General features: G+C 42.4%; 1 protein-coding gene across 2 annotated transcripts in view; it reads right to left on the bottom strand.

Annotated features, from left to right (window-relative positions):
* Positions 1-14747, bottom strand: part of CFAP20DC (CFAP20 domain containing) — a 149174-nt gene that overhangs the window by 128395 nt on the left and 6032 nt on the right. For both annotated transcript variants that reach the window (XM_075574786.1, XM_075574787.1), the window contains exons 2-4: positions 12249-12331; positions 9487-9576; positions 6202-6295 (exon numbers count right to left, since the gene is read on the bottom strand). In XM_075574786.1, the coding sequence (XP_075430901.1) occupies positions 6202-6295; positions 9487-9576; positions 12249-12269 (205 nt within the window). In that variant the 5' untranslated portion in view covers positions 12270-12331. The remainder of the gene's footprint in view (positions 1-6201; positions 6296-9486; positions 9577-12248; positions 12332-14747) is intronic.

Below are 14747 nucleotides of genomic sequence, written 5' to 3'. Positions count from 1 at the left end.
TTCAGCACAGGTGGCTCAATCAGTGGCTCAGTCAAAGACTGAGCCACTGATTGAGCCACCTGTGCTGAAACAGGGATATCCATCAAAACTGGCCTGTTTGTGGCCACTGAGGACTGAGTTTGAGACCTCTGCTTTATGACCTTTTAAATTATTTTTAATATATTACACTTCCTTGGATAGCTAAACAACTATTTAGGAAGCCACAGCATTTCCTCTATAGAAATAGGCGGCCATATTGGGTGCCCTGGAAGCAAATCTTTGCAGATCGATCAGGGGAGATCGTAGCGATCAGCAGCTTAGATAATTACATATTTATTAAAGATTAGATAAATGCCATATTTATTAAAACAAAACAAAAACACAGGCAAGGGGAAATTCCCCTTTAATTTCCTCCCTATCGGAGCCCCTTCCACATAAATCTTAAGCAAACAAGTTGCCTTTACTTTCTTGATTAGATACAAACGTCCTCTTGAAAGTGGATATTTGTAACACTTGGATCTACAGTACTGAGAAACGTTGTTTTTAAATAAAGTGAGTATGGAATTGGATCATTTTTCAGCAATTGCCCGTGGATGAGGTTTAGGAATTATCTATGGAACGCATGTTCTACCTTTATATAAGATTATTTTTTTATTGTCTCGATACAATATTTTTTCCCCAACCTGCTCTGTCATTCATTAAACTAATTCAGTTTATTAGGGACATTAAAAAGCATTTACAAATATATGGCATAAACAAATTGGCAATGAAAGGGTAAAAGCTCATTGGCATTCGCTTGTACTTTTTTATTAAAATTTATAGTAGAGAGACCACGATCAAATGAAATATCTCAAAATGTCATTATGAAAAATATTGTAGATGGTGTCACAGAAGTACTTTGTTACTCTGACACAAACAATGATTGAACTTGTCAAACAAGACAAATATATTGCCTTTGAAATCTTCATTACTCAAACACAAGACATTTAAACGGACATAACCATCCTGTATCAACATGATACAAATGAACTCATAGTGAATTTGAGAATTGTGTTTCCTTTGTATATAGTTCATTTCAGTCATATTACTAGCTAGTGTATTAGTTGATTTTTTTTTCTGCATATGAAAATATTATGAAGACTTTGTATAGTTGGTTGATGCCTCAATGAACCTGGATAATGTGTTAAAGTAGCTGAGTATGCATTATTGAGCATCATTAGAATTAAGTAATGTATGTGGTTTGGTATGTAAGCAACAAAGCACTATGGGGAATGTAATAACAATGGCAGGGAATATTAAGTATTTAAATCAATCTGGTACTCAAGGGGTTTGTTGATCTAATATTGATGGAATGAACATATTGATGAAATGGACACACACACACACGTTCAGAATATGGTCAGAGAAAACCAAAAGAAAGTCCCCAAATGTTGCACTCAAACCTTACAGTATCCAAAAATGATAAATTCTTAAATCAACTAATTGATATCATAGAATGAGAAAGATGGTGAAAATAATCACCTGGGCTAGATCATAAGCAGTATATTGGGGACTGGTCATAATACAAATCCTCATATGGAATCAAAACAATAACATTTTATTTATATAATGAACTCACTCAGTGTTATATTTACAATGTATAATGTTACATTCTCATGTGGTGAGAAGTGGAACTACAGGGGGGGAGGGGGTGTATTTATTTAAATGTATTGCAAAAAAAATTGTCACAGGATTGGTACTGCAGGTCAGCGGGGACCCACTGGGACAACCTAGGGGCCCCCGACACCCACAGACACCACCTGAGAACCCCCAGACACCCGCGGGGACCACCCGAGGGCCCACAGACACCGCGGGGACAACCTGAGGACCCCTGCGGCCTCTGGTATCATGAGGCAGTAGAGTAGGTGGGTATTAGTCTTTATTGTGTGTAGCGGGGGTGGGTGAAGGGGGTATTTGGCCCTTGGTGGGTAGCGGGAGTGCTTAACCCATTCATCGCTTTAGCGGTTAGCCGCTAAGGTAATGAAGTTGACTGTAAATGCATTTTTATTGCATGGGATTCATACTGGGGGTCTCCACTGCTCAAAATAATGGATATCAGTTCCGGAGACTCCCGGCGTCAATCCGATGCAAAAAAAACGCATTTTTTTTCTAAGCCTCTCAGCATGTGAGGATTGGACCTCGGTCCCGCTCCCGTGATGCGTTGGGTGACACCACTCGCACGTGCACTGCGCATCGCAGTACTCCTACCAGGACTGGACCTAGACTCCATCCCAGCGCCGCGTGACGCAACGGAGGACTTCACTGTTCCCACTTCACGTTGGAGCCGCAATACCAGGGGCACTCGAGGGGTTAATGCTGCCAATTACTCCACAGCTGTGATACACTCCGCCCTGCCTATCAGTACACAGGCTACCTATAATTATGCATGACTCACAGCCTGGAGGTGCCTTCCCATTGGCTCCCTGCTCCTTATATGCTCAACCAGCCCTGAGGCAAATTGGCTGAGCATAAACCCAGTGTTTATGTTTCGTGTGCTAGCCTCAAGCATCCTGTTGCTGCTTTGCATTCTGCCTTGCCTTTGCTTACCTCTGACCTCAGCTTGTACCCAGACCTCTACCTTCTCTGACCCCTGGACCTCGGCTACGCACAACGACCATTCTGACCTCTCTACTCTTCGACCCCGGCTACGCACAACGATCATCCGACTTCTCCTATCCTAGACCACAGCGAGTATTACAACTATCCTGACCTCTCCTACCCTGACCCAGCAACACGACTACGGTTCTGTAATCCGGACGCGATTGCGCGGTTGTTGGTCGTCGTATTCTAACATCCACACCTCAGCCCTGCGGTCCCGTCTTGTTTGTGGTGAGCACTCATTACACAGCAGCTTCTCACCAGCCTGGCGTGAGGATTTTGGGAGAAACTCGCCATTCTAGACTTGCGATAGGCCTCGATAACCTAATCGACACTACTAGAATTGCACGCGTTTCAGAACCTGCCGATAAGTGCGGTTTTTTTTTTGAAGGCTCAAAAATGTGACGATTCAGTCTATTATTGCCCACTTATCGAGGCTTACTGAATAGCAGGAGGCATTTTGACCGATAAGTGCTCGATAAGTGGCTTATGAACGCTTATAGCATAGGGCCCCAAGAGTAGCAAATAACTGGAGTGGGAGAGAAAAGGCATGTTTAAGTGATATATAAAGTTTAAAACTAATATTGAGTATGTGTGAAAAAAGGGACAAATATTGGTTTGGTAATCATTTTTTCAAACTGGCTAAGAAAATAATTGGGGTACCTTCCGGCCTTCTAGATAATGTTAAATGATGAGGAAAGTATGATTATTGCTAGTTTTTAGCTTTCATCCTTATTCAAAGGACAGTCCTGTTTTTGTATGGAGAAGTCACACTTTTCTGCATTTCTTGCTTTTTCTTTTTTGGTTACAGGATGGAAGCAGGAGGTCCCCAGAGCTGAACCCCATTAATTTCAGCTCTGTGAACCCCCTGCTTCCTGAGGTACTTACCTCTGTAAGGGGCGCCAGTATCTCTGTGGAGTTTAAAGGTGCCGGTCACGCTGGCCAATAGGAATCCGGAAGGGATGACGTCATGGCTTCCTTTTGGCCCACAGGACATTTAAACTCCGCCATTTCGTTAGGCACACAAGCTCCCTGACTGCAGAGATACCAGCACCCCTATGGAGATAAGTATCTCAGAAAGCAGGGGGACCCCGGAGTTCAAATGAACGGGGTTCAGCTCCGGAAACCCCCTGCTTCAGTCCATTAACAATAACAAAAGGCAAGTAATACAACCTGTGCTGCTGCTTTAAGAATGTGTGTTCAAAAGTAGATTGGCATAAATGTTAAATACTTATAATTTGGCATTAGTTAACACATGATTATAAGAATTAATTTTGGAGGGTAGGAAATACCCTGGCTGAGGGTTATACAAGTATGTATTACTATTACTAGCAATTAGGGTGTGATTTCAAATCCCATTTTATAATGGATTAATTTCTTAGTACAGTATTAATCTGTATTATTCCACTTTTTACTTGTAATGGATAATAAGATAGGAATCTGAAGCTGTAACACTTCATATTAACACTGACAATAAACAAATTAAAGAGTAATTTATTTTAGGGATATATTAATTTACTCTATAGAATTCTGATGATAGAAATTGAAAAAAAAAATGCTTCTAACTTCAGAATAATTAATCTCTTAACCATTAGCATAAAACCTAGGTTTTTAATCCATATCTTTTATTGCGGTATCCTTTGATTGAGAATAGCTACATTCTCTGTGTTATGAGAAAATATCTTTGTTTTATCTAATGAAATTCAGTCTCACATTCCGCTGGTTTTCTTTGTAGACTCGAATAAATTATTATTATTTTTTTAAATAAGTATTTTTTCCATATTACTTCAGTATGACGTAGGATTATGAGATGATTCCACCAGGGTAGAATGTTCCAATTGAAATAGTAATGCTGACATGAGATTTTATTCAGACCTCGCACAGTTAATTTATTCTTTACTTCAGGGGTGGTCATTTCCAGACCTCAAGATCCCGCATCAGGTCAGGTTTTAAGGATATCCCAGCTTCAGCACAGGCGGCTCAACCATTATCAATATATGTTCGTGCCTCTGCTATCTTAATGAGAGACTTAGCAGTCTGAGCTAACGCGGTACCATGGACAAGGCAGCAGAAAAGGTCCGGCAGGCTGAGGCCAGGGCAAGTGTCAGGCAGGGAATAAAAGTTGAAACAGGCCGGGGTCAGGGCAGGCAGAAAGCAATAGCGTAGTCAGGCAGGCAGATAATCGGGCAGCAGGCAGGTCAGACCGATTGGATATGCTCAGACGGCAAGGCTTGATGCAAAAGGCAAACCACATTGATCTGGCGACCAGGAAGTGAAAGTGCTTTGCTTTTAAAGGTAGCCAGGGGGAGTGTCCACGAGAGTGAGTGGTAACAGGTGAGAGTAGCAGGCAGGTAGAGTTTTAAAGTATAAAAGTATGCTGTGGGAGTAGGTCACTGGTAGAGTGCAGCCCTCAATTGCAGAGGTCGTGGGCTCTGATCCCGTCGGGCCTGACTGAATTATTGTTGGAGCTTCTGGGTTCCAATCGTTCCTCTATTGCTGATAGTTGATCAGTGACATACTTGCCGATTATTTTTAGCGAACACTGTTTGAGCCACCTGTGCTGAAACAGCGATATCCCTAAAACCTGGCCTGTTGGTGTACAATGAGGACTGGAGTTGGCCTCCCCTGTTCTATAGTAATGAGGGGAATGTACACAATCAAAAATGTGATGTCATAGACTTAGAACAGTTTAGTTTATAAATCAGTTTGAAAAATGCTTCACATAAAGTAAATTATAGGCTAAAGCTGGTAAATTCCGGGCATTATTGAAATCCCTGCCCTCTGTTTGGTTAAAATTTCGGGCACTATCCATTCAGTAATTCCCTGGAATTGTTGGCACCTTGCCAAGTTTTCTAGCCAATCAGCTTTTCTTTTGTCAGAACAGCGACAGGGAAGGGGATTGGTTAGGAGGCAGGAACAGCTCTCAGACAGGGAAGGGGATTGGTTAGGAGACAGCAGCCAAGCAGTGACTCCTCCCCCTCCCTCAGCAGGACACAGTGAGGGAGAGTATTTGTAGCTGCAAAGTAAGTATCTGTCTGCAGAGTTTGTTTGTAGCTGCAGTGAGTGTGGTGCTGCTGTGCTGTGTGTGTGTGTAGCAGCAGCAGAGATTGTGGCTGTAGCTGCAGATTTTGTGTCTAGCAGCAGTTTGTGTGTGCAGAGCTGCAGTGTGTGTGTAGCAGCAGTGTGTGTGTGTGTGTAGAGCTGCAGTGTGTGCGTGTGTGTGTAGCAGCAGTGTGTGTGTGTGTGTGTGTGTGTGTGTGTGTGTGTACAGAGGGGTCTGCAGTGTGTGTGGATATACAGTAGATAGCTGCTGTGTAAGTGTATATAGAGGTTTTAATGTATTTACCATTTTAATCTATATAAAAATCTATATAACTATACAAAAGTGTCTATTATTTATGAAAAAAGGCTACATTTAGCCTACAATAGTAATAATCCCCCCAGAACAGGGCCTTCAACTCTTCCAGCCAGGGCATTATTGGCCAGTAATGCCCTGTTCTTCTGGGATTATTACTTAAATAACCTGATGCATTAGTGAACGACAGGAAAACAGATCTCTTGTTATGGGAAATCAGAGATACTTACGCATTTGCTTATTTTCCTTTGGCAGCTGCATCTTGTTAGTTTGACTGCTTCCTTCAAGGACAAAGACAAAACTCTTCACTTCCTTATCAAAGTCCTTGAATCAATTTAGTGAAAAGAGAAAAATATAATAAATTAGCCATCAAATACCATTAGCAAAATCACTGTGCAGAACTGATCAAGAAAGTCTATTTAAAATCTTCCCTTTATGATAACCTTTGCTGTCTGACTATCACTCATTAAATCTGGGAGTGTTTTTCATGACAGTATTATTATGAGCTGAAATATTTTCAGGAAATAGCTTATCACCAACAGTAATTTAAACAGGGATCCTTTGGTCTTGTAGGGTGTCAAACACACTGAATCTCAAACATTGTGCTAATTGGCCTCATCTCTTTTCAAAGTGCAGATGAATTTTCCGATAACAGAAAATGCATTGACTTATCTTAGAATGAGCTGTAGTTAGGTTCATTTGTGCTACAGCAGATTGCAAGTAATACTGGGGACCAAAAGGTGTGTGTAAAGATAATAACTTTCATGGCATCCTCATTCATCTTTATTTCTTTGCCTGCTGTGTCCTATAGACTGTTGAACATTAAGGACCTACCCTCTGACCTTAATGAAATTCACACACATTCTTGGGGTTCTATATCCTGGCAAATATTTACTTGCAAAAAAACATGATGGGACTTACTAAATAAGAAAGCAAGCTATGCACGATGTGCCTGTATACACGTTAATGCGGTAATCCATGCGTGCTTTTTTTTGCTTATTATATATTTTTTACATACTGTAGGAGTGAAGCAGGGGGTCTCTGGAGCTGAACCCCATTAATTTAATGTCCGGGGACCCCTTGCTTCCGGAGATACCTCCAAAGGGAGTTCTGGTAGCCGCCACGTCATGGTGAAGTTTCGAACCTCCTGCGCCAATAGGAAGCCGTGACATCATCTGGTTCGGATTCCTATTGGCCCATGTGATGTGGGAGCTTTAAACTCTAAAAGCCAGCTAGCTCAGCTCCGGAGACCCCCTACTTCAAACCTGTATTAAAAAATCAAAAACGACATGAATTGCTCCTTTAAACATAAATAGCCAGATAAGAGTCCTGGACTTGTAAGGAAGGGGCGGCATGGCAAGCCCGAGGGGCATCTCCTCTAAGGTGGCTGTGATGTCAGGCAGGGGGTGGGGTTAAGTAAGGGGTACATAGGGTAAGGGGGCAGGATCCCAGCTTCCCCTTTCTTCTAGGATCTGCTGGAGCGAAGTCCCACTCACCCACTCTGTTTTTAGGCATTAGGGATGTCGGCGTTGGAAAGAAAGATCGGGATTCTGCTTGGTTTTATTGCAGCTTGGGGTACGTGTTGGCGGGAGTAATGTTACTCTGGCAGGGGAGTATTTAGTTTGAGAAGGCGGTCCTATTCCAGACTAGGCTCGGTTGCTGTGGTGGATACTTTCCGATGGGGGCTCTGTGCATTCAGACTAAGGTGCTGAATGGCTAGATGAGCACAATCCGAGGATATCCCTCGGGCTCTGGTAGGTGTGAGCAGAGCAATCGGGATGGGTCGCTAATCGGAGATAAATGCCATTTGGTAAAGCCATTTGTTGGCGAAACATGTCAGTGTAACCTTCTCTTTTTAGCACATTCAATTGTTTTTTACTATCTCCCTTTTGCGTTTTTGTGGTGCAGCGTTTTTCTGGGCTCTGTGCCTGGTACATCCCAACAGTATTTACCTTCAACGTTTTTTGCACACAGAAGATGCAGTTACAAGACCCTTTACCCTGCAAGTGAAGAAACTCCTGTGGATGTGTCTCTGACTAGGGAGTGACCATTATTGTTCATTTCAACTGTGAGTATCATTTCAATTGTTGCTGGACTTATATACTGTACTCAAGAGGTAATTCCTATGCGTTTGAATACATTTATGGTCAGATGACCGCAGTTCAATGCTAAGGGGCCTATGCAGAGAGCAGCGGTAAGGGGAATAGCGGCATTTTTTGTAGAAAAATGCCTGTAGAAAGGCAGGTACTGGCGAGTTTTAAAAAAAAGCGCCATTTTTTTTTTATTTGCAAATTTCGCCGCGCGGCTGGAGAGAACCTAAATCTTTCCAGTGTTGAAAACTGTCGTATTCAGAGAGGCGCGATCGCCATCTAGCGGCTGTTCGCGCCAAAAAAATGGCGCGATTTTCAACATTTTGCTTCTCCAAAAAAATTTGGCAAGAAGCTGGAGCTCGGCGGCCGGTGGGGGAGAAAAAAAAAAACCGCGATTTTTTTCCCACAAGTTTCAACAGCGCTCATATCGCCGGTTGAAACTCTCCATATGCAGACAGGCTTCTAAATGCAGTTTTCGGACCTTTCTGCATATGGAGAAAAAAACTCTCCATTAAAGCTACTTTTTATTCCCCTCTCCAATTTTAAATAGCGCTGCTCTCTGCATGAGGCCCTAAATCCTCTATAAGTGCATTTCAAACTCACATGGTCAAGGCTTGCATAAGGGTGCTCCTCTGCTTCTTGGGTGTTACAATACCTTACTGGATTATGGAAAGTGTTCCGGAATTACACTAGTGGATTTCTTTCTTCATAGTGATTCCTATATATTTGAGCCCCGGTTGTTTTCCCCTTTCTAGGGTAATTCATTCCTAAATAAGAAAGCCAGCTATGCACGATGTGCCTGTATACAAGGTAAAGCGGTAATCCATGCGCGGTGTTTTTCTTATTATATTTTTCTAATAAATATGAGATATTTATTTGTTGTAATAAATAAAGCTGTGGTTGTTAATTTCCCCAGCAAGTTGTATGGTGTGTTTATTGGGAACGGGAGAGGGGTCCAGCTCGAGGCGTGGGCAAGTCACGCGATATTCCTATGTAGCACATACACTAATTAAAAAAAAAATACGCTCTATAGCAACTAGCGAAGTCTATCCTAATTTAAATCACGCTTTGTATGCATATACTAAATGTAGTTAGTTATGTAAACTCAGTAAAAAAACATAAATGGTGCAAATTAATGTGCTTGCATATTTTACGCCGGAGCCTGGTCCTTTATTGAATCAATGTGTAGTCCGGAAGGTAAATGAGGTCACGCCATTTACTGCAATGCATCTTTTATAGGAAATAAAATCACCACAATGTAATGAGCTTTAAAAACACAGCACGATTTGGCTACATTAAGAAGTAAAGTTGGTGCAAGGCATCTGTTTTAGTGAGCGTGTTTACAGATACTATTAGACGTAACCCTATTATACTCACTTCCAACATTCTGCAGTTTTATTGACAGGTTAAAAAAAAAATACGTACTTTCCAGATTGCTGATTGACTGCCAAAGAGTTTCAATTTTGCTACAGGATCCTTTCCTTGGGCACTGAAAATGTCCACAAACGCGCCTCCCTAAAACAAAAGATTGTGGCAATTGTGTGGTTAGAGCAGGGGCGGCCAACTCCGGTCCTAAGGGGGCCACTGCCAGCAGGCCAGGGATTGGGGATATCAACGTTTCAGCGCAGGTGGCTCAAAGACTGAGCCTCTGATTGAGCCACCTGTGCTGAAGCAGGGATTGATGGAGCCACCTGTGCTGAAGCAGGGATATCCTTAAAACCTGACCTGTTGTGGGGTGGGGTGGGGGGGGGGGTCTTGAGGACGGGGGGCTTAGACCTCTTTGCAACTTTACATTTCTTAAGAGAACTTGGTAATAGAAATTCCATCTTTTGTGTTGCCATAAAAACATGAGGGATAGCAAATAATAATATACAGTGTAAGAAAAATGAATAACATTATCACAGCAGATGACACTAATCCAGAAGATTGTTCCAGGAGATCATATGGTTTGGAAAATAAATGCTGTGAAATGTGGATGTTTTGAATAGTAACTGGAATCACAGTTGGCGTAAATAAAAATAAAAATTGGTGTTCCGCAATCTCCGATTAGTATATTGAAGCATGCTGGCAATATCTGGGATTACTAATAATTTGGCACCCAGTAGATGCATTCTTGGCGGTGGAGACATTCAGGTGTACAGTTAGAGAGCTATTGTATAGCCTATGCCAGGGGAGCTCAACTCCTGTCCTCGAGCCCCCCCCCCCCCCCCCCCAACAGGTCAGGTTTTAAGGATATGCCAGCTTCAGCATAGGTGGCTCAATCAATCCCTGCTTCAGCACAGGTGGCTCAATCAGTCACTGCTTCGGCACAGGTGGCTCAATCAGAGACTCTGATTGAGCCACCTGTGCTGAAGCTGGGATATCGTGAAAACCTGACCTGTTGGGGGGATAGGGGGAGCTTGAGGACTGGAGTTGAGCCCCCCTGGCCTATGCAATGAGCAATGCTTAAGTTTGAAGCACATATGCTCTTTTTAATTTAGCTAAAAAATATAAAACAAATTATTCGTATTATTAGCATTTATTTCTAAAGCACCAACATATTCCGCAGCGGTGCAAATGGGGGTACAGAGGTGATATCGTTGCATAAACTAATACGGACAAGCATGGACAAACAGATGCAACAAATATGCACCGCTAATGGGCAATATAAATATCTTAAACAATTTGCACTTATGTGTGACAAGTACATATCACGAAGGATAATGACATTACAATGACTACTGGGCTTTGGTTACATAAATATTGCAAAAGCAAAAACACAGAAGCGTGCTTTTAGCAGTAACCCTGCACACATCCTTTAATTACGCTGCATGTCGTGTGTTCTGTTTGGAATACTGAATTTAAAAGCTCACAAAAAGCAGCCACAGTTCATACGGTTTCCATCCGGAGTGGGCAACTCCAGTCCCCAACAGCTCAGGTTTTCAGGATATCCCTGCTTCCGCACAGGTGGCTCTGTCATAAATGACTACTGATTGAGCCACCTGTGCTGAAGCCGGTGTCAAGTTGCCATGACAAGGGGACGCCGCGATGTCACGTAGCATCCCACTGTCGACATTTGACGTCACTCAGCCACGTTGACGGGATTTGCAGGGGGATATCGCGCCACCTGGAGATTTTTCAGGTAAACCCGTAGCCCGGAGAGACGTGGCCGAAACCCGTAGTCTCCGGGTCAAGCCTGGAGTGGTGGCAACCCTGCTAATACATGGCCTGTTGGTAGCCCCTGAGGACTGGAGTTGGCCACTCTTGGTTTACATTATGATGTATTATTATTCTATGCTAAATGCAGAGTTGTTATTGGGTACAAAATAACAAAGCACAGTGCGGCTTCTGCATTGTCTAATCATTATGTCCCTGTCTGTTAGTGGCATTGCTACTTTAAACTTTAAAAACTAAATGTATGTGCTATCTGGTAAAAATATAGGTAATAGACAGCACTCAATATGAATATATGAAAAATGATGGTGACTAAACAGAGAAGCGACAGGTGCACGGGAACAAGGAGGAACCCTAATCCCTCCACAGACACCGAATAAAGAGAGGGGAGGTTCCCAACACTCAAAGATGGAAAATACAGATACTGTAATGGGAATAAGCCAAATTGATTTTATTATGGTGACTAGAAAAAATACAAAAATTACATAACATCAATCAAATGAGACAAAATGTAAACCTGTAAAGAGGAGACATATATATATATATATGCAATGTGGTTTAGATTCAACTACTTCAGTGCACTAGAGCAGGGGAGCACAGCATTTTTCAGCTGCGCCCCCCTGTCTGCTCCCCCTTGCTCTCGCGCCCCCCTCACCTTGCTCGGCGTCGTCGCACGGGTCACGTGACATCACATGACCCCGTTGCCATGGAGATGGACGTGTGATGTCACTCCGCATGGCACCATGGCAACGCGTCCCTGCAGCTCTTCAGAATCCCGGTAAGTTAGTTACAGAGGCCTCACGCTATCCCCCGGCATTTAATTTAAATGCCCCGGGGAAGAGCGCGGGACCTCTGCAACCGCCCGCGCCCCCCAGACAAATCTCGCGCCCCCAAGTTTGCGCACAGCTGCACTGGACAGCTTCACAAAGGCATAAAGTATGCTCACTATCCTGAACTATTATTGATTTCAAAGAAGAGAAAAGTAATTCTATGTCTTTCACAAAAGGCTTCAATAATGTTTTACACAGCCTTACCTGGTATTCATTTTTGAACATTTTGAAGACTCCGTCTTTGATTAAATTTCTTTACTCTGATCTCTTCCAGATCTTGTGTATTTCTGTAAAATACATGTAAATGCTACATTTATTGCATGTAAACACATTACCGATCTATACAAACATAATGTTCTGCATGAATAAGAAGAGTTTTTGTTTGATAGAATTCCAACTGTACACCTGTTATTTTTTGATGAGCACAACAACAGACAGAGGTGCCCAATGCTACATAACTGGGAATGTGTGTTAATCATTTTGTGATGAGAGCATACTGTACCCTGCTCTGTACAATCCGAAACACATCAACCGTCTTATCACCCTGTACCCTACGTTTCCACTTACCCTTCATTAGATTGTAAGCTCTTTGGGGCAGGGCCCTCCTTACCTACTGTGACAATGTATGTTTGTTATCTTATTGTTTTTCACCCTCCAACCCTATAGTACTGCGCAATGGAGTATGTTAGCGCGTTATAGATAAATGATAATACCAACATTTAAATCTATAAAAATTCAGATCCACGATCAGATTTAATGAAGAGTTGTGTAGAGAATGACGCTCAATATCAGTGTGTACACAAAATCATCATAGAGTTGAAAAGATAATTGGAGATAGGAACACTATGATTTATCCATGAGAGATATAGGTAATATAAATTTAAGGGGGGGCAAAATAAAGACCTAGCGGTCAGTCAGCCCGACTACCGCAGATTTGGTCAAAATGCACACCCCTCTTAAAATATAAACATCCCCAATATAGGGTCAAAGGTAGTAGTATAAGGGCTATTGCCCATTACCTGCCCTTGGGGGTATATTGAAGTCCAGAAAACCAATGATGGATAGTAGTTCCACTGCGTGCAATCCTGATGTGTAGAAGCAACAGTTGAAGAGTAGAGCAAAGGAGCACTGCTACCGGAAGAAATCCTGAATGAACAAATATCACGGGCAAACTCCAAGAATAAAACTGAGGATGTTTAATGCATAAGCTCACAAGGAGATGAACAAGACCAACGCACCAACGCGTTTCATCCCGTGGGACTTTATTAAGGTGTAAAGTAAAAAACATACCTTCTCCCAGATATAGCTACCATTTCGCTACGATTAGATTTACGCTGGACTCACTAAGCGCTGATGTGGGGTATCACACTGCGGCTCAGCAGTAGCAGTCAACGCTGAATCGGGGTGCGGTACCCCACATCGGCGCTTTGTGAATCTCTCCCTTAGTACGCTGGCTAATTGTGTTAATAATGCAGTATAGACCCAAGTGCAAAAAGCTCATGCTACTAATACACAGATTTCTAATTTAAACAGATCTACTCACTGTGCTGCTGCTCCGTATATAAATCCCCGTAGATATTTCACAATTTTATGATCAATTAACTGTTCAAAGTAATATTATATGAAATAAGAGTTAGTATAATATTCAGCATAGTTATCTATGTGGAAGATGCCTTTACACTTGAACAATGAACAATGTAGTTATTTATTCTTTCTTATCAAGTAAGGGTGAGTACACCATTAAGATCAAGTTAAGTAGAACGTAATAACACCAGTGACATTATCTGCGGATACATATCTAGGACAAACCTCGCTCACCAAAGATCACACAGAATCAATATCAAAGAAAATAATTGAACTCACAAATTGATGTATAAAGCTCTCATTTGATGCACTGTTACAATTATGTTTTCTTGGCAAATAGAGAGGGATATGGTGCTATGGTCTCCCACTGTGTTAATCCTACCAGGCCGCGCCGGTCTGGAAAAGCTGCGCAGTGAGAGCAGAAGGAAGCGGTGCCTCTCTCTGCACAGCTCTAACAGGCGATCGCAATGTTTTTATTTTATTTTAATGACACAGTATTGAAGCAGGGGGTCTCCGTAGCTGAACTGTATTAATTTCAGCACCGGGTCCCCCTGCTTCCCAAATTACCAGTATTTTTGGAGAAGCCACCCGGCAACCCTAAATAGGAGGCAGCGATGGATAATACTGTAGCCCGCCCCCAGAGCTGAAATTAGGGCTGTTCAGCTCCAGAACCCTCTGGTTTTTTTACTCTATTTCCCCCCCCCCCCCCCAAAAGGGAGAAGGGGTAAAAAGAAAAGGGGTATAGCCCACCTTTAAGAACTCCAGCTATGAAATGTTGTTGCTGTATGGGAAATAACGAGAGCATCGCTGACAGAGAGCTTTAGGTGTAGCCATGATGGAATATAGGAGACAGAATAACATGTACATTGTAACTGTGTCTCCCGGAATCAGCCAATGGCCAAATTATTTTCTCCATTGCCTCGGATGGAAAAAAAATTATCGTTTGGATGGCGTCTTCAATACTGAATCCCCCACTCCATCACTTCCACTGCAAACTGTTGGAGGCCGAGAGTCTCCTCTTTCCCTGGGCATCTTTCAACTGAAATTGTCATTAATTTTCCTGCACATTATATTATAAGACGCTGCATATACTTTCACTGCCATAACAGGTGAATGATC

Source organism: Ascaphus truei, chromosome 17, assembly GCF_040206685.1.
Source record: "Ascaphus truei isolate aAscTru1 chromosome 17, aAscTru1.hap1, whole genome shotgun sequence".
Taxonomy (NCBI): domain Eukaryota; kingdom Metazoa; phylum Chordata; class Amphibia; order Anura; family Ascaphidae; genus Ascaphus; species Ascaphus truei.
This window is presented reverse-complemented; position numbering and strand designations above follow the sequence as displayed.